The following is a 25,540-nucleotide window of genomic DNA, read 5'->3' on the forward strand; positions in this document are numbered from 1 at the left end:
TACTACATACTTTATATTGTACATCATATTACATACTTCAGCTGCTGTAGAACCTCATAATAAACATATCAGCTGCTGCTGAACCTCTTAACACAAACCTCAGCTGCTGCATAACACAATCCCATAATACACATATCAGCTGCTGCAGAACCTCCTACTTCACACCTCAGCTGCTGCAGTACCTCATCATACACATTTCAGCTACTGCAGAACCTCCTAATACACATCTTAGCTGCCACAGACCCTCATAATATACACATATGCAGTGACAGGGGGGCCGTAGATGTGTTCTAGGTTCATAGCTGACTGGGAAGATAAACTAAGCTGCCTTTTTAAGGGATCTCCTATACACAGGACTCTAAGGGGTTAAGGCAGGCTGTGACAAGGAGCAGCAGACAATCTGGGGAGCGGGGACATTCATCTCCTGCCGATTCCCGGAGGCCACTGCAGGTGCTGCCATTCTTGCTCTCCTCTGCTGCACCAGGGATAGTCACAGGGATAGGCAGCAGTCAGTGATTCCTCCTCCATCCCCCTCATGAGAAAGCCGGCAGCTGGGAGGAGGGAGGGAGAAGATGGTGGAGGTCCCTCTTGTAGGCCCTGACCACAACCCGGGGCTTATTATATGTATATAAGTATATAGGCCGATTCCAAGTCAAGGTGTAATATATATAATATCTGGTTTATCTGCACTAACATTATTCTGATGATTTTCTTCAAAAGTGAAACTAGATGGTGTGAGGCCTTTCACCCACTTTGTCACATGCTATAAGTTGTGCAATGGGTTTCACTATCATTATCTGTATGTAACCTATTTACCAGGCAGATAACACAGCTCTATTACTAGCAGGGGAAGCAGCTAAAGGTTTCTGCTCTGTTTCAGGTATCCCAGCTTCTCCACCATGGACGCTGCAGCCTTTCTTCTTTCTGTCTTACTCTGGGCCTCAAGCTGTCAGGCATTAGACAAATTCATTGCCGCAACCTATGAACATGCCGTAATCCATCCAGAAGAGACCACAACGCCCGTCACAAGACAGGCAGCTCTGGATTTAATGAATAAGAATATGGACATCCTTGAAGAGGCAGTGAAGACAGCTGCACAGCAGGTACTGAACACTATAGCCTAGAAAACACCACAAAAATCATATAGAGACCATAAAACCTTTACTGAAATAATGATTTGCTACGTGCATAGAATGCTAGCAAATATAGGACTCCCCAATATATCATTTAGGATAAGCGTATATGTGTTTCCGGACCAAATCTGCTGCAAAATCAGGCAAAAAACCACAGCAAACCATTACACCAGAAAGTGACATTCTACGTATTGTAAAGTCTTCAGCTCATATTAACTTTTTTTGTGGATAAACTATTTTCAAGGTTACTGTTTTATATACTCCAGTATAAGCCTACCCGAGTATAAGCAGAGACCCCTAATATTACCACCAAGAACTGGGAAAAACTACTGACTTGAGTATAAGCCGAGGGTGGGAAATGCATTGGTCAACCCCCCCCCCCAGTAATATACAGCCTGCCAGCCCCCAGTAGTATACGGCCTGCCAGCCCCCATGTAGTATACAGCCTGCCAGCCCCCAGTAGTATACAGCCTGCCAGCCCCCAGTACTATACAGCCTGCCAGCCCCCATGTAGTATACAGCAAGTCCCTAGTAGTATACAGCAAGCCCCTAGTAGTATACAGCAAGCCCTTGGTAGTAGTCAGCAAGCCCCTAGTAGTATACAGCAGCCCCTAGTAGTATACAGCAAGCCCCTAGTAGTATACAGCAAGCCCCTAGTAGTATACAGCAAGCCCCTAGTGGTATACAGCAAGCCCCTAGTAGTATACAGCAAGCCCCTAGTGGTATACAGCAAGCCCCTAGTAGTATACAGCAAGCCCCTAGTAGTATACAGCAGCCCCTAGTAGTATACAGCCATCCTGCCCCCACAGCCCTTAAAAAAATAAACTTACATACTCACCCTCCGATGTCAGCGCGGCTTACCGATGTCCCCGATGTCAGCGCGCCCCGTCTTCTTTCTTCTCCGCGGCTCCTCTTCTTTCTTCTTGCTTCTGTCATGGACGTGGCCATGTTTTCTTCGTGGCCGCGCATACTATGACGTCAGCAGCGGCCGCGCCATAGTATGCGCCTGCTGGAAGAAAAACGGCCGCGTCCATGATAGAAGAGAGAAGAGGAGCCGCGGAAAAGAAAGAAGACGGAACACGCTGACATCGTGGACATCGGTAAGCCGCGCTGACATCGGGGAGCCGTGCTGACATCGGAGAGTATGTAAGTTTATTTTTTTAAGGGCTGTGGGGGCAGGGTGGCTGCATACTACTAGGGGATGCTGTATACTACTAGGGGATGCTGTATACTACTAGGGGCTTGCTGTATACTACTAGGGGCTGCTGTATACTAGTTGGTAATTTTTTTTAAATAGACTCGTGTATAAGCCGAGGGGACGTTTTTCAGCACATTTTTTGTGCTGAAAAACTCGGGTTATACATGAGTATATACGGTATCTCTTAACTTTTGGAGCAGAGAAAGAAAAATGCCCTCTTTTATGGCACTAACCCCAACCCCTAGTATACCGAAACAGTATAATCAAAACAAAAAAGGGGGGGTTCCTCACCACAAATAGTCAAATGTTAATACATTTTTATTGTAGAAAAAAGTTAATTAAAAGAATACAAATATGTACTGTTTGATGGACAACTGTGCACAGGAAAAATATGCCCCGGCACTAAACAGCGTGGGCTAAAGCTATGTACATCATTTTACACCGTGGTAACATACAAGCTGCATGATGAGAATAATAACATTTGTTGTCATGCAATCATAGGTAAAAAATATGTATACAAAACCAAGGTATGGTATTATACACAAGGTGGACAAGGAAAAAGTACATGCAAGTGTACAGATAAAAATGTGCTACTGTAAATCATAAAGTCCAAATGTCCTTACCCATGATAAGAATGAGCCCTACGCTGACCCTGACACAGGTTTCAGCTGTCAAGCCTTCATCCCCAGACGCTTCTGATACATCTCCCCATGGGCTTGTAATCCATGGACTTATAAAAACTGTTTTAAAGTTGAGAAATCTTGATAAGTTAGGAAAATTCATATATAAGTTAGTTGGCTTCTAAGTGTTTGAATTGTACTATGATTAATGACAGGCAGGGGCAAATTCAGTGCGTATAGCACTCATTATACACATAGAACTGAGTGAAAGTTTAGAGCCTGTTATTAATAAAACAATATTTATACAATACTAAAGAAAATTATAAAAATTAAGGTAACTAAGTAAAAATGAAGCAACAGTTGTAACATATCAGGATCCTTAAAGGGGTTCCCACTAATTCAAAACTTTACTAGTGTAAGTATAGGAACAAAAGACTCACCCATATTATAGTTACCCCGATAAAGTTCCTGTGGAACCATCCGGAAACCCAGGTCATACGATCAGTTGACAGCAGGAGTTCCTGTTAATGAAGGGGACTGTGCAGTTATTACAGATGTGCTTGGTATGAGAGCCGTTATTATGGAGGGGCCATGCAAACAATAATCACTAATTGACTCCCTACATTCAGAATGTTACAGGAAGTCCCAACTTCTGCTGCCAACAGGTCATGTGACTTGTGGCTCCCATTGGCCTCCCAGAAACTTTACCATGGTAAGTATGCTTATCCTGGTGAAGTTTTGTATTAGTGGTAAACCCCCTTAAGGACCTTTACTAGATGCAATATTGTGATTGCTTGAATCGTTTGTTTTAATGTTCTTTTGACTTTCCTTCCAATCATATGGCTGCAAATGCATTGTCAAACATGTCTCCTCCTATACTGTATAAACATATCCACAGAATAACTACTACTATTTTGGATAAATGGCGTATTACTAATCCTACACGATATATATAGATATATAATGTGGGCACAGTATGATTACTTGTATTCTGTATGTGTGGTAGTACAACTTCTCTTATACTCTATGAATAGACACAGCACAGTACTACTACTCTTGCTCTGTGTGGCAACTGTGCAGTGCATAATTAGCTGTGGCTACCACAAAATTCACATAAATATTTTACACTACAATCTTTTTTTTTTTATCTAGGGTGCTCATATAATTGTTACGCCAGAGGATGGTATATACGGTTGGAGATTTACAAGAGAAACTATTTATCCTTACCTGGAAGATATTCCTGACCCCAGCGTCGATTGGATACCCTGCTCTGACCCTAATAGGTACACAAATTTTCTGACTAACTAATTGGTTACACAGTAAGTAAAAAACACGGGCATAGAAGTTTGTAGTAAGTGTATAGTATTGACCTCAATCTGCCAGTGCAGAATCTACAGTAAGTTGTTTCAGAGAACCGCTCACCCCACAAAAATGTTTATGCTATGTTATATGGTACCTAGTCTCAACCCTTTTTTATTTGTGTGTAATGACCAAAGGCATGGTAAACTTCTTGTAAAATTGTTAGTTCTGCCACTTTATCTTTAGAATTATCATTCGATTTTTTTTATTTTTATAGATTGTTAAAATACCATTTCATAGTCAATATGCAATAATATGAGAAAATATTCAAGGAATGGTATTTTAACAATTTGTTAAAAATAAAAATGAATTCTGAAGATACCGTATATACTCGAGTATAAGCCGACCTGAGTATAAGCTGAGACCCCTAATTTTACCACCAAAACTAGGAAAACATATTGACTCGAGTATAAGCCGAGGGTGTAGTATACAGCTAGCCAGCTCCCATGTAGTATACAGCCAGCCAGCCCCCTGTAGTATACAGACAGTCCCAAGTAGTTTACAGCCAGCCCCAAGTAGTATAGAGCCAGCCCCATGTAGTATACAGCCACACCCATGTAGTATACAGCCAGACCCAAGTAGTATACAGCCAGACCCAAGTAGTATACAGCCAGCCCCAAGTAGTATACAGCCAGCCCCATGTAGTATACAGCCACACCCATGTAGTATACAGCCAGACCCAAGTAGTATACAGCCAGCCCCATATATTATAAAGCCAGCCCCTATATAGTATACAGCCAGCCCCCATATAGTATACAGCCAAGATCGGAGAAGAGGAGCCGCCGGGAACCGCGCCGAAGATCAGGACCCGCGCCAACGATCCGGACACCGGAGGGTGAGTATTAAGTTTTTTTATTTTTTAATTGACTCGTGTATAAGCCAAGGTGAGTTTTTTCTGCACATTTTGTGCTGAAAAACTCAGCATATATATGGTACATTGCCAGAACAATTTTACAAACCATTCATTTTCTGACCGGCGGACACCTGGAATAGCTCTAGAGAATATTTGGAAGCTGGAGTGCCATCTTTTACTCTGTTTTGTATCAGTTTTCTATTAAACTATCCATGTGATGAATTTTCAAGTCCATACGGTGGATAGGAGACTATAAATATGTCATTTTGTAAAGCAATAAATGAAGCATGCCCTGGTACTGTGTTTTGTTTCTTTGCTGATGCATATTGTGTACTTATTTCTATAATCTTTACATATATGTATCTAAATAAACCAGCTATACTGTCTCCCTTATTGAAGACAGCTCAGAACCAGTTTTGTATCCCTTCACCAATTCTTATATTAACTTAAAGGAAATCTACCAACAAAATCCATCATGATAAACTAGGTGCATTTACCCATGGATCCAGGCATGGTGACTGTGGTAATCTTCTTATAATAGTTATCCATGGCCTCCTTCCATCTAAAACCAACTTTTAAAAGGTTAAAACTGTTACACTGTCTCACCCCTCCTGTTCCTATAGTACTTCTTGGCACCTCCTGATGAGCTGTAAGATTACACATTGAAGTTTCAACTAGGGACTGAACTATTAAAATCCCTTATGATAAGAAGGCAGAGGTGATGCAATTATAATGCAGGACCTTCTTCACCTTATTGATTCTAAATTCTGCAGGTATGGTCCAGCTGATGTGCAGACAAGACTGAGCTGTATGGCAAAGAATAATTCTATTTATGTGGTTGCAAATATCGGTGATAAAAAATTGTGTAACAAATCTGACAAGGAATGCCCAGCTGATGGTCAGTATAACTATAACACTGCTGTGGTATATGACTCTAGTGGAAAGCTAGTAGCACGCTATCACAAGGTATGTATATACGGTTTGTTTATCAATTTTTATGAATGTATTTTCTTAACTTCCCTTGTTTTTGTGCATTTAACTGATCTTGCCCTCTGCAGCCACTGTCCTAACTTCTCCGATAGACCACATATAATATTTCAATATGGTAAGGATTGTATCTATAATTACCTTGCCAAAAGCTCATACAAGCCTCTTCCATGATAGGGTCAAGATGCAACTAATGCGGGAGGAATTTAAATGCTTCTGCAGGTTAGAATGAAATGTACTGGGGGTATAAATCATCTATATGATATATAATGTATTTATCATTAAACCGGCTCCTTACGTCAGTTCTATGTCAGTCTTCGGAGCTCCCCTGAATTCACATTCATTAAGTGGCTTTGGCCCTTGATAAATCTTCTGGCAGTGTTTTTTTGCTGTGTGGGTTGTTTGTGACAGCCGCATGAAAAGTTTCAAAAAACCCATCAAAAGTCGCCACATAGACTGGTGTAGATTTGTGCCTAATTGTGATTCATGAATTTAGTCGTATTTTGAAAACTAGTCTATGCAAATAATGAATTTGGTCATGTCTTGATTTGGTGCAATGGAAGGCACAAAACAGCATTTGTACCTCAACTACGCCAAAACAACACTGAATATAGACCAAAAATGAACGCACGGCCCGGGGAAGTTGCTACGGCCCAAAGAGCTTTTTTCAAATCTTGTGGTGGGAACAAGCTGGCAGGTAACCACGCGAATGCGCAAGATTTTCATATTCGATGCGCTGCTGGCTTGCTGACATTTGAAAAGAGAGCTGGTGACTACACAGGCTAATTTGCATATGATGTAAAATAATTTTTCTCCAAAATGCGGCCATACCAAGTTATGAGAAATGAAGCGGGGAGAACGTGGGAACAGGGAGGCGAGTAATAATTATCTATCATCAACTAAGTTGCGTAACAAATTTCACTTTTCAGTGACATTATTTATTATTCAATTCCGTCTACTGGGAAGCTGGAAAAAAATTCCAAATGTGGTAAAATTGGCAAAAAATTTGCGTCACTTTCTTACCAACTGATACATCTACTTTATTATTTGGTTCAGCACAATGACGGTGATTTATATAGGTTTTATTGTGTTTTAACCTATTTTCAAAAATGAAATGAATGTGTAGGAAAAAAAATAGTTTCGCCATCTTATGACTAATAACTTTTCCATACTACGGTGTACGGAGCTGTGTGAGGTGTCAGTTTTTACAAAATGAGCCAACGTTTTCATTGCTCCATTTTGAGTACTGTGCCACCTTTTGATCACTTTTTATTACATTTTTTATGTTATATAAAATGGCATAAAAGTGGTGTTTCCCGCTATGGGACCCCGCTATGGGATTCACCACCATGAATAACCATTTCTATATTTTGATAGATTGGGCATTTTGAGACAAAGCAATACCTTACATGTTTGTGATTTTTTTTTACTATTTTTTTATTTTAACCCTAGTTGGTCTGATCGTTCCCACCATATACTGCAATACTACTGTATTGCAGTATTTGGCATTTTTATACAGTATTCTTTACAATGAGTCACTGGCTCATTGTAACAAAATGAAAGATGCCATACAGCCTTGGGTCTGAAGAAGGCTGTCATGGCCCCAATGGTGTCCAATGTCCTGGGGAGCGACAATCGGAAAGCAAAGATGGCGGCACCCATGCCCCAATGTCTTTTAAATGGCACCGGTGTCATCGGAAGGGTTAATAGACCGATCGCAGAAAACACCCACTTCTGTATGAAGAGGGCTCACCCCTTGAGCCCTTTTCATACAGCCTCAGCACCTCCGCATGGAGAGGTTAAGTACTCAAAATATTTTGTACAAAATGGAATGTACACCCCTATACCTCCCCTCTTCCACATACTCCCACCTCTACTGACAATGGGATAACCAGTTAATATATGATATAGAGCATGACTATTTTGAATCTACATTTGTGAGGTTTGACAATTCTACAACATTTATGCAGCATACGGTGTATATGTGATATTTGTATAATATATATTAAGTAATGGTATATATATATATATATATATATATATATATATATATATATATATATATAATGGTATTATCTGCATTATTGTGTATTTTATCTAATGATACATCTTTCTTGCAGTATAACCTGTTTCTTGGAGAGGTCCAATTCAATGTACCCAAAGAGCCAGAAATTGTGACCTTTGACACACCATTTGGAAAATTTGGAATTTTTATTTGTTTTGATATACTCTTTTACTACCCAGCTGCCGCACTGGTAGTAGATCACAATGTGGACACTATTATTTTTCCAACTGCATGGATGAATGTTCTCCCACATCTGACTGCTATTGAATTCCACTCTGCTTGGGCCATGGGAATGGGTGTGAACTTAATTTCTGCAAACACTCATAAGACAAGCATGAGGATGACAGGCAAGTGCTAACTCTCACAGATATAGTCCAATCAACAAGAATATAACTAGTAAATGTATTGCAAACTATTCCTTTCCCTGAGGTCTAGTGATGTGCAGAACTCAGAACTGTTTCAGATCTGTACAATTCTGGGTGTTTTCCCGCCAAAGGCTGTTTTGTTTTAACCCTTTCATTACAATGTACTGTCAGCACACTGTAATGAATGAGGAGGAAAATCCCCATATACTGCCATACTGTAGTATGGCAGTATATGATAAGATCAATCAGACAACCTAGGGTTAAAGTACCCTAGGTAGTCTGAAAAATTGTAAAAGTAAAAATTAAAAAAAGTAAAAACAAAAATTATAATTAAAAAACCTAAAAATTCAAATCACCCCCATTTCCCTAGAACTGCTATAAATATTAATAAACAGTAAAAATCATAAACACATTAGGTATCGCCGCATCCGAAAATGCCCGATCTATCAAAATATAATAATGATTTTTCACTGCGTTTAACCCCGTAATGGAAAATAGCACTTTTTTGCCATTATGAAAAATATTAAATAATCAATAAAAAGTTATCAAAAGATCACACAGTCCTAAAAATGATAGCAATGGAAACGTCATCAAAAGTAAACCGAAAGTATGAAAAAGTTATTGGCGCCAGAAGACGGCAAAATCAAAAAAATATTTTTGTGCAGGAGGTTTTAATTTTTGTAAATGTATGAAAACTTTATAAAACCTATACAAATTTGGTATCCCCGTGATCGTACAGACCCAAAGAATAAAGTAGACATGTCATTTGGGGCTCACAGTGAAAGCCGTAAAATCCAAGCCCACAAGAAAATGGCGCAAATGCGTTTTTCACCATTTTCACTGCCTCCTTCTTTTGACTGTTGTTTGGCTCCAACATAATTTTTTACCAGGAGTTCAGTGTTTGCCCCCTCATTGCTCCCTGCCAGTTTGTGGGCTCTACCATTTCTTTGGATGATTTGACTGAGGGACAGACATTGAAAGCAGGGTGAGAAGAAATAAAGTGATGACACATCCCCTAACAAGAGCAGAAGTGTCCAGAGCAAGGGGAATTCACAAAGGCATAATGAGCATAAACAGAAGCAGAGCAAGTGTAGATCAGATGCTAGGGAGGAGGGGGGTCTATTACTGTAAACAGTAGGGCCAGCCCAGCAACTGTGAGAATCCCTTAGGAACTGTCCAGATACATGGAAGCATCTCCACAATAAGGACACCAATGTGAGACCACAGTGTTGGCCATAGCCATGGAAAATCCTGAATACAGAGGTGTCTAGAATTTTATGTATTCTAGCCCTCCGAAATGGTGCAAAATCCACAAACAGAGAAAGATCCTGATCTTTGTGGCAAAGACAGGGGATAAAAGAAAAGAAAGCGCAGAGATACAAGTACATAGGTAGGTTCTGGTATTCATGAAATTGTGTTGGAGACTCTCACCTCATATAAAAATAAATGCCCGCAGCCCTCCTGTCCCAGGGGCGCGGTAGTTCAAGAGATTGTAGATCCCGTCAGCAAGGAGGCGCTGCAAGAGCAGAAGTGGCTGTTTATAAACGGCACTTTTCCATACTCTTAAACAATCTAGCTGAGAGACAAGATGCACCACAAGTTGCTCATAGATAATGCAATTCAAATATTTATTTGTATCCAAACAAGAAGAAAATCCGACATACATTTAAAATCATTTAAAACATGCAATGTACATGAAATGACAACCGGAGAAGTGAACACCCCCTGCTACGAGTACTCAGTGGTCCTCAATAGTCCCTACTACTCACTATACAATATGAACCAATATATGAATACTCAACAAATGTGTGATTCTTAGTAGTGCATATGCCCACAAAAAGTCTCTGCCATGCAAAGTTGATGCAAAAACTCCAAATAGACTGATGAATACCTGTGTTTGTCATAAAGTGCAAGTGCTCAACACCCCTGAGGAAGTCACCCAGAGCGACGAAACGCGTGGGGAGCTGCACACCCCTGCTTCTTTCTCCCTCCACCTGTATGCCTGCCTGCCAGCATTTCAACTTTGCATGGCAGAGACTTTTTGTGGGCATATGCACTACTAAGAATCACACATTTGTTGAGTATTCATATATTGGTTCATATTGTATAGTGAGTGGTAGGGACTATTGAGGACCACTGAGTACTCGTAGCAGGGGGTGTTCACTGTGAAGACCCACACCGGGGTCTCCGGTTGTCATTTCATGTACATTGCATGTTTTAAATGATTTTAAATGTATGTCGGATTTTGTTCTTGTTTGGATACAAATAAATATTTGAATTGCATTATCTATGAGCAACTTGTGGTGCATCTTGTCTCTCAGCTAGATTGTTTATAAATATTTATGCATCTGCTCTATTGTATTTTTGGTTGTGCTACCCACTATATTTTTTGGGCACTTTTCTATACTCTTGTATCACAGCACGTTTTTGTGACAACATAATGAAGGCTCTAGTACAGAGTCGAAACGCATTGTGATATAAGAATAAAGAAAAGTGGCGTTTACAAACAACCAACTTCTACTTATGCAGCATCTCATTGCAGAGGAGATGTACATTTGTGAAGCTACAAACTACAAAACAAAATGGTGCAAAAACAATTCTACAACAACCCAAAGTAACCTAAGAAATGGAATATATATATATCCCACAGAGCATAGTACATACACTGCCAAAGTGTTTTTAAAAATGGGTTTTACAGAAAAAAAGATATGCTATATTGTACCTTTCATTAGCATCTGCTGTGTGACTAGGCAGTTGCCAAATGGGAGGGGCTGGAAAGGAGCAGTTCCCCCCACCCTTGGGAAACATGTGACCTTTTCAAATATATGAATAACTCCTCTCACTCGGGATTGGCTGTAGAGGAGCAGGGGGCGTCGCTAAGCCCAGTGATGGGTGTTTTCATATATTTGAAAAGGTCACATGGAGTAACTGTTCCCAAGGGTGGGGGGAACTGCTCCTTTCCAGCCCCTCCCATTTGGCAACTGCCTAGTCACACAGCAGATGCTAATGAAAGGTACAATATAACATATCTTCTTTTCTGTAAAACCAATTTTTAATACAAAAACACTTTGGCAGTGTATGTACGATGGTCTGTGAGGACTGGGACCAGGAGTGCTAAAAATGGGTCTCCTGGTGACAGGTTCCCTTTAGGTTGAATTTGCATGTAAGTCGTAACTGTATATTTTATAATTGTAACCCCAGCCAAATTTTTTTTTGTCTATGTGAGAATTGGATTTTAAAAATGTTGGATTCTCATAAGAACCAGGATTAACAATAAAGCTTCATTACAGACACCTGTGATAACTGTTACAGCTGATTATTGTAGTCTAGGGCTAAAGTACAGTAAATTACCAATATCCAGAGGTCCGTTTGTAACTAGGGGTCGTCTGTAAGTTAGCTGTTCTTAAGTAATGGAACGGCTGTATATGTATATGTGTATATATATGTATATATATACTGACAATTAATATAATATATTTTCCTTCTGTTTCTTTTTATTGCCAGGCAGTGGAATCTTTTCCCCAGATAAAGTTGTTCCATATTACTATAACATGCAAAATGAGTCAGGACACCTCCTCATCTCAGAACTAAATTCCCATCCTCGGAATTCTTCAACATACTATCCTATCACATGGAACCAGTATTCCTCTCAAAATGATATCTGTCCTTCTGAGAGCCAGGTGTTTAATGGGCTCATTTTTCATGATAAATATACATTTACAGAACTGAAAGAGCTGCATGGCGAGTACTCCATTTGTCAAAATGACTTTTGCTGCCACTTAAATTATGCCATTGGTGAGTGGGACAGCGATGAGGTGTATGTGTTTGGTGTCTTTGATGGTCTGCATACAGTTGAAGGAGAGTACTATCTACAGGTAACTATCATTCCCTTTTGTATTGAACTACTAACAAAATACTTTGTCATAAATATTAGATAAATGCATACTTCACCCTAGCATAGTGCTTAGTACACACTTGTATTTCACATAACATACTAAAGTGGAAGCCTTTTCTCAATTATGCATTGTGTAACCTACCATCTGGGTGTGTGTCCCTACTTAAATATAATATCCATGCTACATTCACAGAACCATTGGGGGACGTATATACAGCCACAAGCGGTGCAGAGTGCTACGGTGTCGCACATGTGAAGCACTGTACAGCTCTTTCCCCGGGGAAAATATAGGGCATGTCCTATCTACCCCTTTATTACGGTGCCATGCGCCATGTATTTCTATTGAGAGGGGCGGGGGCGAGCAGCACTCACCCCCTCCTCCTCTCCCGTGCGCCGATGTGTGCCCACCATGCCTTAGGGTCATTTCTGAAAACTGTTGCTAGGACCCTTTCACATGACTGCCTGCTTGCATAGGGTTGCTGTAGAAGTGCACTGTATGCGACACAATACGGTGAATGCGCACAATACATGTATTGCGCTGTCAGCAAAAAAAGATAGGGCATTTGTCGGAGCACAACCCTTTTCTAAGAAATGGTAACACCCAGTTATCAGTGAATAAATACATTCTTAGGCTGCATTCACACAGATGTATGGGGGACGTATATATGGTCGACGTATATACGGCCAATATACGTCCCCCATACACTTCTATGGGCTCCATACCGCTCTGTAGCCCGGGAAAAGATTGGACATGCCAAATAAAGAAATGGAAACGGGTCACTCACCGAAACGTGAAGATTTATTGAAGCCGGTGGCGTGTCCGGCACCTCTCTACCTGCTCCAATAAATCTTCACGTTTCGGTGAGTGACCCGTTTCCTTTTCTTTATTTGGATTGTTCTTCGTATTGTTGACTGTCATGTTGCACCCGGAGTGCACCACCGAGTGAATTTGCAGACCCAGCATTTGTCAAGGTGTATTGTATATGTGGAAGAGACGTAGTTGCCTGCTACCTTTTTCTTTTTTGTCAAAGATAGGACATGTCCTATCTTTTCCTGTATTACGCCGCCGTGGCCCATATGTTCCTATGGAGAGGGGCGGGGGTGAGCTGCGCTCACCTCCTCCTCCTCTCCCCGTGCGCTGCTTTGTGCCCGCCGTGCTACGGTGCGGGGGGCAACGGCAGTGTGCATGTAGCCTTAGAAATAATATTTCTGGAAATAGCAAATGCACAATATAGAGGTGACAGAATAGTGTATAGGTCTTTTCATGTGACCAAAGGAAATAGAGACTATGGGTATTTAAATTGTGCAATGGGTAAAATGTGTAATATCGAGGTGTAATATTATGAAGATCTATTAATATATTTTGATTATTTTCCATATATAGTTTGTGTACAAGTGTTACATTGCAAGCAGGTGTAAATAAATAGAATCATTTCAATGTGTCCCTTTTTATCCAGATATGCACATTGCTAAAATGTCAAAGTACAAATCTGACGTCATGCGGGGAATCTGTAGAATCAGCTTCAACCAAATTTGACTCGTTTTCCATAAGTGGGAGTTTTTCTACTTCATTTGTTTTCCCAGAAGTTTTGTTGACCAATGTTCATTTGGCCCCAGATATGTTCCAGGTAAGTAACACAAGTGAATTTACATTGTGGGTACATTGGGTCCACCAAAGAAATGTTCCCACCTTAAAAATTTGGTAAAATAATCCTGACATCATAATCCTTTTTTATATAATACTGATATCTCCTAACTTTGAAAAGACAGATTGAGGTACAAATAAGCCATGCCTCCTACTGTGATGGTGATGCAGCACTTCAACATTCATTTTAGATTAAAGAGGTATGGTAATAAATCCTGCCTGTCCCCGACTACAAATCTGCATAACGTCTGTGTACCTTGCCTTGGCATGGTGGTACCGCTCGACAGCAAGTCCAACCCACTTTGCGGAGGTGAAAACCGGGTACCACTTAAATTCCGGTCTCAGGTGTTGGCTTACGTCATCATCCGCGGTGGTCCAGTGGGTCCACTACACCTGGAGCATGGCAAACAGTTTTTCTTCAGAAACTTCTGATAAATCTTGCCTTTTAAAGAGAGCATCTCTGCTCTAAAACATGGGTCTTAAAAACCTCTGCTCCTCTTCTGCATGATTTCAGTGTGGATACATTCAATTTAAATAGAAAGGAAGCAAGAGAGAACCTCCATTTATTAAATTTTTTAAAAACTTTTTTATATTTTTATTGAAATTAAATATTACAGTTAAATAATATGAAACAAATGTAGTTATAGCCACCACAGGAGAGGAAACCTCTAGTAGGTGGGGACATAGAATTTATTATGTACAATATAAAAAGCAAATGATTATTATCACATCTTCCCACATTTTATAAAGTACAAATAGTGCCCAAAAACCATTAAATTTTAAAAACGCAAAACATTTCATAAAGAGATAAGCAAGGGCAATTGGTAAACCGGAAGGAAAGAGCTGCTACATTCGATGTTATAACTTAGTTAATTATACGTACACTATGAGAAGTTTAAATCTAACTAGGCCAGAAAACTGGGGCAGTTTATACATGAAATGTCATGCACCATGTTTATTGAAGGTTTTAGAACATTAATAAGGAGTGGTTTGTGGTAGTCCTCTAACGCTTAAATTCTGCAGTGATTGGATTGAATGAGCACAGATTTGTTACCTTTATATTTAGCTTTAAAGAGGACCTGTAACCCTTACTAAAGTAAGCAGCTCCTAGCGCTATCCCATTTTTAGCAATGCTAGCTTTATCGGAACCCTCCCAAAAAGCTAGCAGGCACTGCAGCGCTATAGCCTCAGAACGCCGGACCGAGCTTACATGCCTCATGTTTATTGAAGGTTTTAAAACATTTTTAGTCAGTTTTTTGAATTGTCCAAAAAGGAACATGGTGCGTGATCAGATAGACTGTACACCAGAAAATTTAATACTAATCTGAGGTGAAAAGTAGAACTCACCAGTCTTATAATACATCAATTAATAATGGGGCGCAGCAGAGAACTGTCTAGTTATTCTTTGAACTGATCTAAAAACCAACACATTAATACATCTCCCCCAATGAGTTTCAGCTAAGTACATAAGCTTAGTTGAAGTGTAAATTTCATACATAAAGGAAATCAAACTTAGTTCAAGAGGCTTTAGATTTGTATATACAAATTTACATAAACCAGTGGTGATTGCAACGTCATCTAGTACTGCAGTATATTCAGGAATGCATCAGGCTGTCACCAGACAGTAGGATATTAGGCCCACCTCATAGACCGTGTAGCATGATGACTGCATGACTAGATAAAGCAGGTTCCCACCACTAGGACTAGATAAGGTTAACTTACCAAAGCTAATTTATTTCAGTGAACATGATGGGGACACTTTAGGGTGGCAGATCCTCATGACAGGTTCTCTTTAAAAAGGATGCATTTACATAATAACACTCATTAACTTTTTAGCATAATTTTTAACCAGATGAAGAAGAATGTAGGAATAAAGAAACATCCCAAATTTATTGTAATATTTACATATTTTCATTATGAATGTGTTTTTCAGGTGTTCAAGGACGGACGCCTTACAAGCAAGTCTGGAATATCTTCACATCCACTATTAAGTGCAACTCTGTTTGGAAGATTGTATCAAAAAGATCCCACTTCAAAGTGATGTTTATTTTTTGGAGAAGTTGTTTCATTAAGATTTTGTGACATACATGTTCCAAATTTTTGTTAGATTAATAAACTTTCTTACACTGGCTATAAAATGTTATTTTATGCATCAGAACACTGCTACCCCATTTTTAGCAGTTTTAAACTGCTAGCTTTATCGGAACCCTCCCATAAAGCTAGCAGACACTGCAGCGCCATAGTCTCAGAGGCTGGACCAAGCTCATGTCCAGTGTATTCATGAGGGGGCGGTAGGAGGAGGCCTATGGTGTGGGAGGGGTGGTCCGGGGAAGAAGAGGCTATGGCGCTGCAGTGTCTGCTAGCTTTATCAGAGGGTTCCACAAATTTATTACTGGTGTGTTGCTTAGTTTTCATGTATGCAAGTGTTCTCTAACAAACCTCTGAGGCCTCAAAGCAGCTGTAGTTACACATTGGGATGCAAGTTAACTGGACAGGCTTTTAGGGTACATTCACATGAATGTATGCATATGTCAGGGGTGCTGGAGAAGAGGAGAGGTGAGGTGTGCTCCATAGAAAATAATGCCACACTGCTATTCTTACAGCCTAAGATAGAACTCTTTATTGCGGCCATAGCTGCCTATGGGGGACGTATATCATTCCTCCAAATTCGCAGCCGGATATACGTCTCTCTAACGGTCGTATGAATATACCCTTAGGCTACATTCACGTGCGGGGAGGGGAGGAGGAGGTGAGCGCAGCTCACCCCCACCCCTCTCCATAGGAACATATGGCGCATCCTATCTTTTTACTGGGTACGGAGCGGTACGGTGCTATGGGGGACATATATGGGCCATATATACGTTGGCCGTATATACGTCCCCCTTGCGGTAGTGTGAATGCAGACTTAGAATAACAGGGAGATAAAGACCTTGAATAGTGAGAAGAAGACCTTCTTCCTCCCTGTCCACCATATGTAACATATTGCTGCCTGGCGTTGTTTGCCTCCTGCTCCCTTTTCTTGTCTTTTTTTCTTTCTGTCCATTCCTGTATAATGAGTGAGGGATAGTGAGGGAGGTGTACAGCAAAATTATTCTGTTTCCCCCCAATAACTAAAAAAACATAAAGGCCCAAAAGTAACCCAGACCTTCCCTATGAAGCCATTAAAACCTGACCAAATTATTCCTTTCTATTTCCCATTGCTTCCAAGTCATTAGTGAATCACTTATACCAGAACCAGCCACAGAATCCTCATGACTATGACCACTAGAATTATTGACCTCCTTGTGCTGGTCGGCAGCACATAACTTTCTTACACAAGGCAGTATGCTGCTGACTAATGATTTCAGTGGTGGTGTGTATAAGAGGCACCCGGCCAAGGAATAGTAGTTACTGAATACTGATCCATTTCAAAGGTTCTATACATCTTTGCAAGTTAATGTAATGTTTCCCCAGTGCATTGACACCCAGTTTTACAACCTACTTTACTTAGCTTGCACAAATACATGTAAAGTACTAAACCTGCCTTTGTCATTTTCTTTTTTATGTCATATACTTTATATAACTGATTTGGCAAGCTCTGCGTGGCGCTGCATAATCTATGTGCACTATATAAATAAAGGAGTTTTTATTATTATTAAATCTGTATTGTTTTACAGTACATATAGTTTACTTACAGCAGTTACTTGCTTATTCAGATATTCAATACTTAAAAATTCATTTTAAACCCTATATAACCTTTCGGCGGTGGTCTAAAACATTATCATAAGTGTAAAGGTTATTGTAAAGGAGTGGAAATACATGGTTCTTTTGTATGTTATCGTGGTTTGACATCATCCTATCCTTTGTGTTTCCTTTATCCAAGACTAATTATTTGTGTGTTAATTTATCACTATGGAAATATTGTCCCATTGTAAGGGAAGAATAATACAGTCATTTGCAGAGCCTTGGGCATGATAAGTTTCAATTGCTCTTACAAATAGATGTGTTTTTTTCAGAAGCGATGAAGAAGTACAGAAAAGCCCCAAGGTGTGTCAACAAATAGACTGATGAGGAAGTGCGTCTCTAATACAAAACAGCCACATGTTACTGTTTACCAAATCTATACTATTTTGTCATCTTTTTGTGTTTTTAATAGCACTAGGTGTCCTGGAAATGTTTTATGTCATATTTTGTTTAATTTACGCATTGCAATATCTGATATGGTGGCTGTATCAAGTTCTTCTTTTGTCATGTCTATTATGATGGCTCAATAGAAATAGATGAAATTATCTCCCAGTCAAAGACAAATAAAATACAGTCCTGGTCAGAGACATAGAAGATTTCTGGAGTAGGTTGTAAATGTGGTTAATTAAAAAAAAAAATGAATAAATATGCAGTTATGTTAATCAGAAAGTAAAAGAACCAATCTGTTCTCATACTGACATCACACTCATATCAGGCAGACACTGTGGATCCCTGAAAGTAGTAGGTAAGGAGAAACACTAATAATGAGACATAGGATGCATAGTTTTCTGTGAGAGGTTTTATGCCAATATGCAGTATTCGCCCCCCTTGAACTTCTTATCTTTCAGGATTCAAACATAAAGATATAAAATTGTAATTTTTTTGTGTGAAGAATCAACAACATGTGGGACACATTTGTGAAGTGGAATGAAATTTATTGCACATTTTAAACTTTTATAAAAAATAATAAACTGAAAAGTTGGACGTCCAATATTATTAAGCTGCCTTAAAGGGGTTTGCCCATGAAAGAAAATTCTAAAATTACAATTCCCTAGTGATGTTTACTCAATAAAGATCATTTTAACCCCTTACAATTTTACTCTTGTTTAAGTTCCTGTCACTTAGTGATGGTCAGTGTAAACTTCCATCACAGACAGACACTTCATGATTCCTCTAGTGCAGTGGTTCTCAACCTGTCGGTCGCGACCCCAGCGGGGGTCGAACAACCAAAACCGGGGGTCGTCTAAAGCCATCGGAGCCGCAATTTTATTGCGTTTTTACTGCAAATCGCATGGTTTGGGGTCACCGCAACATGAGGAACTGTATTGCGGGGTCACAGCATTAGAAAGGTTGAGAACCACTGCTCTAGTGCTATGAGATGCTGTGTGCTGACAATGTGATTAGATTATACGGGTACAGGTTTATATACACTTTCATTTTGTTTCTGAACATTGTACTTGTATCTCACACTTGGAAAGAGAGATGAGAAAGATCAGAGATGAGAGATGATGAGATCCTTGATCTACTATATACCACCCCACTCCCATGGATAAAGATCTTATCTACCTGTAGTTTGTAGCTCTACTCTCCTAAGCCTATGTTGTTGTTTGCTGGCAGGAAGTCAGTGTGTTTCTATGTGAGCTTTTCCGGGAATTGTGGGGGCTAGAGGGAGAGAGGAGCTCAGCTCACTGCAGCATCAGACAGAAGAACAACTACTTACCCTAAAGTCAGAAGAAGATCCATGGTCGGAGCCAGGGGCAGCCAGTATTGCGCCATGACTCATAGAGGTTGGACTTATATCTGTGAAATGCTGTATTTTTGTTAATAACAGTGAATTAGACAATGTGTTATTTTGTTATCCCCTTCTCTGACTATTCTAAGAATTTATACAGAAATGGAATTAAAAAAACAAGAAATAAGGGGAGCAGGTGGCGAGCAACGCCAGACAGCAATATGTTACATATGGTGGACAGGATGGAAGCATGTCTTCATCTCACATTTATACACACAAGTACCTAGTTTTCTTCTTTCTGTTATCCCCCCTTAGTTTGAGTTACTCTTTGTGATCCAATTTTTTAATGGGTAACTCACATATGTTGTTTGTATTGAATAGTTAAAAATTTGACTTCATGCAATGGATGAATATAGGACAAACTTTACTATTGAATGTTCTAAATGCTACCCTTCTTGATCCAGTTTTTAAACATTTACACCCTCAGTATTCTGGAATGTATTATGCCTATACTTTATGGACTAACCCACTGCACTTAGAGAAGCTTCCCTTTCTGTGTTACTACCGTATTTTCCGGACTATAAGGCGCACTTAAAAGCATTGGATTTCCGTGGAAATCCAAAGTGCGCCCTATAGTCCGGTGCGCCCTATGTATGGCGCTGGGCACAGGGCAGCGGACCAAACTTACATAGGTCCCCGCTACCGGAGACCGGAGACAGCAGATCTCCAGCGGGACCTGGAGCGGGGACCTATGTAAGTATGATCCGCTGCCCTCCTCCACCTCCCCCTCACCTTCCCCGCTCACCTTCCCCGCGTTCCCCGTCGCGTCTCGGCGTCGCGTCCCGTCGCTGCGTCCCGTCGCCGCGTCACGTCATGTCGGCTCTCCGCCACGCCTCCGCCACGCCTCCGCCAAGCCCCGCCATGCCCCCGGCCCCCGGACCCCGCGCCTTATAGTCCGATGCGCCTTATATATGTAATTATTACATATATAAGGCGCATCGGACTAATGCGCCTTATAGTCCGGTGCGCCCTATAGGGCAAAAAATACGGTAATAGTCTTTCTAGAGGCCTTCTCACTTCTCTTAGTTTAATTTTATGTTACTTTCACTTTTAACAAGTACCTTTCAGTTGTCCTGCATTGACACCAATCTAGGATTTCCTTATTAAAAATAATAAAACCAAATAAACTGAATAAGCTTGTTGTGACAATTATTAAAGCGTTCTGAAAGAAAAAAATATGGGGATCACTTTAGCTGTTGACCAATTGTTTATGTAAATCTTTTTCTAATCTTGGGTCAGAGGTTTAAGTACATTTCACAAGAAAATCGTCATCTGTAAATGTTTAAGGGGCAGGACATTAGGTAATATATATATATATATATATATATATATATATATATATATATATATATATATATATATATATTCCTTATATATATATGGTATTCAGTTTCATTAAAGGGGTTTGCCCATGAAAGAAAATTCTCTAATTTCAATCCCCTAGTGATGTTTACACAATAGGGATAATTTTTAACCTCTTACTTTACAATTTTACTCAGTTTAATAGCTGTTTTTGCTCCTATCACTCCCTAGGTTGGTCAGTGTAAACGTCATGATTCCTCTAGTTCTGTGTGCGGACAATGTGGTTAGATTATCCGGGTACATTTTTATCTACACTTTCATTTAGTTTCTGAACATTCACTAGTATCTGACACATAGAAAGAGAGATGAGAAAGATCAGAAATGAGAGATGATGAGATCCATGAGATGCATATTACTCATGACATTTGCATTAACTGTCAGCTTTGCTGTGCCTCCCTCTCCCTCCCCTGGATAAAGACCTTATCTTCTAGTAGCTTTAATCAATTTTAGGGGCCTTGGGCAAAACTAACAGTGGGGCCCCAAAATAAAACTATTTTGTGAACAGTCACAGTCAGTAGCTCCCTTTACCCTGCACAATAATAACACTTTGAGTTTACAATCAGTAGTATGGTAAGGTAACATGTAATATGGCATTGTAAGAGAATTTTATAGGAGATAGACATAATAGGTAGATGAATGATAGAAGATAAATGTGAAAGATGATACAGATTTATAGATAGATGAAAGATAAATGTATAGATGCGCAATATAAATTAGTTTATATATAGATAAATAGTGAGATATATACATAAATAATAGACAAATTATAGTATATGGATAACTAGAAAGATGATAGATATATGGACAGGAGATAAATGATAAGCATCTTCACCCGGGCATTCAACCAAGTGGTACTAAAGGAGCAATACATCCTCTGTCAACATGCATGGGACCCCTTTAGGATAGGGGACCCTGGGCAAATGCCCAGTTTGTCGCCGCCTAACGCCGGCCCTGGCTTTAGTCTCCTCACACAGCTTGCCGGCAGGAAGTCTGTGTGTGTGAGCTCGTGTTGGAGTGCAAGGGTGGGGGCCACTGCAGAAAGGAGCTCAATAAAGCGTCAGACAGGAAAACAATGGTGCACATTTACTGAGCTCCAGGTGCCAGTTTTCTGTTGGACTTTACACATTCTTACTAGTGCAAACTGCTTACACAGGTATTTAAGAGGGATCTGGGACTGAAAGATACAGGTTGGAATTGTATCTGAGAAATGCTGTATTTTTGTTAATAACAGTAATTTAGAGAATGTGTTTTGTTATTTGAGAATCTTGTCTTCGTAGGAATACCCCTTTAATGACATGGCACTCCCTATACTTGAGACAAGTGGCGTCCTGTCTCGTAGTTTATCAATCCACTTATCCTATTACTGCCCTAGCAAAATACAGGCGAGTGACTATATTGATACCCCTTGAAGATAGAACATGTACAGACCGATCATGTAGATTTAGGATCACATGACCCTCTAACCCCCACCATTTTATAGACGGGAATGGTTGTTGATGAGGTAGAAGATTTTTCTCAACCAGAAGCCTTTACTTTACATATCAAGAAAGCAGTGCATTTAAAGGGGTTGTCTGAGTTTAAAAATATAGATCTGGGCAGGGGGCTATAATACAAAAAGTATTCTTCTACACTGCCTATTTGTTTACAGTGGCAGGTGCCTGTATCTGACTACTCACAGTCACATTGAATCTAATGCTGTGTCCGTCGCACGGCAGTGGGCGGTTAGGCATACCTGCCTTTGTAAGCGAACAGGGGTGGCGCAAGACAATGGGAATTTTTTTTGTTTTATAGCCCCACTGGCCAACCATTATAATATATGTATATTGGTAAATTATTTAATAAATAATATAAAAACTTGAAGAAAAGTGGCCAACCACTTCTGTTCTGGTAATGTAAATGTCTTTATTTTTCACAATTTCAAAACTTTGCATGGAACATTTGAACTCTAGGTCTATTTGTCAAGTCTGTTTGACAACTACAAAAATCCGGTTAATGAATACCACATTTCACAAGATACCAAACAATTTTTAGTTCTAGGACACCTTGTGGTATCAATTTGACAAACCCATTTAGAGTTTGGTATAAATTGTTAAACCTACCATTTGATTTGATGCATTATGAGGCAAACATGCCTTGAGAATGCTGTAGCTACACTGATGCAGAAGCATTTCTTGGTTAATCCCTGTGCTGAGTGGTTTTGCTGATAAAACAGATATACCATTATGATAATGAAGCTCTGTCCCTTCTCCTGGCATGTTTTTCTCGGCAGGAGAAGATGATGCGAACACTCTTCTCCATGCCAGACAGAATAATCAATTGCTGCACCATCCCCCAGCTGCTGTGTGTCCAGCTCATCCTGTGTGAGTGATCCAGCTCAGGTTGATTAGTCATGCTTGACTAACCTCCATTTGTAATTATAAGCTTAGTGTTGATTGAGCCAGCCATGCTGACCCAGCTTTCCCAACATCCTGAATGTTATAATTGTTTTTTCAGCAAAACCACTCAGCTCAGGGATTAACCAAAATATGATCCTGCATCAGTGTAGCTACAGCATTTTCAAGGTATGTTTGCTTCATAATGCATTAAATCAAATGGTAGGTTTTCTTTAAACTGCTTATTTCTTTAATAAAATTTTGACAATTTAGTAATTTCAGGATTTAGTCTCACAGCATGGAAATTAGGGCCAGAAGGTAAGAGTTCTCCTTATGGAGAGTTTGCTAATTCAGGCCGGCCCAAACAGTACCTTAGAGCAGAGGTCCCCAACCTTTTTTGCACCAAGGACCGGCTTTAAGCTTGACCAGTTTTCCATGGCCCGGTGGGGGTGGGGGCGGGGCTTTGGTCATATGGGGTGGGGTTATGGAGGGGTGGAGCTTAGTGCATACTTATCATATAATTATGACATTTTTAATGAGAATGTGATCCAACTTACCATAGGTTTAGAATGAGTTCGAGCACCAGGCTTGTTTCCCTGAATCAGTGGGAGCACTGGGCTTGTTTTCCTGCAACAAGACGGTCCCATCTAGGAGTGATGGGAGACAGTGAAACCCGAAGTGTGTTCCTTATGTCCAGTCTACTCCGTAATCTCGTTTTTGCTGTTGTCATGGCAGAAAACCCAGTTTTAGTGTACAGCACTGCTACTAGCACTGCTATATGCACCAGACAGCACTGTATGGGGAGGATACTGGTGGGACCTCTGTGTACAGCGCTGCTAAGTAGCAGCATTGTACATTGAGCGTCAGTGTATACAGCGCTGCTGCTTAGCCAGTCTGCTGCCCCAGCATGCCCCACATAACATGTTCTGCCGGGGGCGTGTCAGTAAGGAGAGCCTACCGCCCCACCCCATCAGGAACACACCATGCTGTGCAGGAGGACCGCGTCACTAAGACCCGCCCCGTGACGTACAACAGGTACCATGCTGTGCTGTGGAGGGCTGCGTCACTAAGACCCGCCTGACGCCCCACCCCGTCCTGCATAATGTTCTCTGCCGGGAGCTGTGAGCCATCACGGCTATGGCAGAAAACATTATAAATCCACACAGAGCGAGCTCTGACCAGGTGCAGGGCCGCGGAGCTAGCTGTCAGCAGCGCCGCGGACCCAGGGGTGTACCAAGCCTGTCTGCTGCCTGAGGCGAGCCATAGAGAGACGCCCCACCCATATAAGATATCAGGGAGTGTCCGGACCAGATCCATCATATTGGTTTGGTGTAAAAATAATGCAATGCAAAATGCATACAGCGTATCGCCATGTAGTATAAAATGCATACAGCGTATCGCCATGTAGTATAAAATGCATACAGCATACCGCCATGTAGTATAAAATGTATACAGCATATCGCCATGTAGTATAAAATGTGTACAGCGTATCACCATGTAGTATAAAATGCATACAGAATACCGCCATGTAGTATAAAATGTATCCAACGTACTGCCATGTAGTATAAAATGCATACACCATACCGCCATGTAGTACAAAATGCATACAGCGTAACGCCATGTAGTATAAAATGCATACAGCGTATCACCGTGTACTATAAAATGCATACAGCATACCGCCATGTAGTATAAAATGCATACAGATTACGGCCATGTAGTATAAAATGCATCCAGCGTGCCACCAAGTAGTATAAAATGCACACAGCATGCCACCAAGCATTATAAAATAGATACAACGTACCGCCAAGTAGTATAAAATGCATACAGAGTACTGCCATGTAGTACAAAATAGAAGCCCTGATAAATATCACAAATGCTGCATATACATACAGCATATATACACACAAACAAACAGTAGATACAGCATATACACACACACACATACATACACATACATATATACACGCATATATACATATATACAAACACACATATACACACACACATATATGTATACACACATATTACATATATTTACACATATATATACATATTACACATATATATGCAAAGATAAAGTAACCTTACCTCTCTATTGTGTTCTTGGAAATTTCGGTGCTTGTCCTGCAGCGGTGGTGGCGCGGTGAGGTAGCCAGGAGCGGGTAGGTCGT

At 40.3% G+C, this 25,540-nt stretch overlaps 1 protein-coding gene across 3 annotated transcripts; it reads left to right on the forward strand.

Moving 5' to 3' along the window:
• The first annotated feature begins 294 nt into the window (after positions 1-294).
• Positions 295-18,821, forward strand: VNN1 (vanin 1). Of its 3 annotated transcripts, none has more exons than XM_072141511.1 (8): positions 295-450; positions 881-1,103; positions 4,104-4,234; positions 5,937-6,129; positions 8,271-8,566; positions 12,089-12,455; positions 13,933-14,103; positions 16,054-18,821. In XM_072141511.1, the coding sequence occupies exons 2-8, from the start codon at positions 900-902 to the stop codon at positions 16,159-16,161; spliced, it is 1,470 nt and encodes a 489-aa protein (XP_071997612.1). In that variant the 5' UTR covers positions 295-450; positions 881-899; the 3' UTR covers positions 16,162-18,821. The 3 variants fall into 3 exon arrangements, with proteins under 3 accessions (XP_071997612.1, XP_071997614.1, XP_071997613.1); XM_072141513.1 differs by lacking the exon at positions 295-450 and adding an exon at positions 508-657; XM_072141512.1 differs by lacking the exon at positions 295-450 and having other exon boundaries at positions 806-1,103.
• The last annotated feature ends 6,719 nt before the right edge of the window (positions 18,822-25,540 follow it).

The sequence above is a fragment of the Engystomops pustulosus genome, chromosome 3 (assembly GCF_040894005.1).
Source record: "Engystomops pustulosus chromosome 3, aEngPut4.maternal, whole genome shotgun sequence".
Classification (NCBI taxonomy): Eukaryota; Metazoa; Chordata; class Amphibia; order Anura; family Leptodactylidae; genus Engystomops; species Engystomops pustulosus.

What these genes read in the sequence shown, in the direction of transcription:
- VNN1 (XM_072141511.1), top strand. Translation starts at nt 900, where the DNA reads ATGGACGCTGCAGCCTTTCTTCTTTCTGTCTTACTCTGGGCCTCAAGC. An exon ending in CCCTGCTCTGACCCTAATAG is followed by an intron (nt 4,235 to 5,936) that starts GTACACAAATTT and finishes TAAATTCTGCAG; the next exon opens with GTATGGTCCAGCTGATGTGC. An exon ending in TGGCCCCAGATATGTTCCAG is followed by an intron (nt 14,104 to 16,053) that starts GTAAGTAACACA and finishes TGTGTTTTTCAG; the next exon opens with GTGTTCAAGGACGGACGCCT.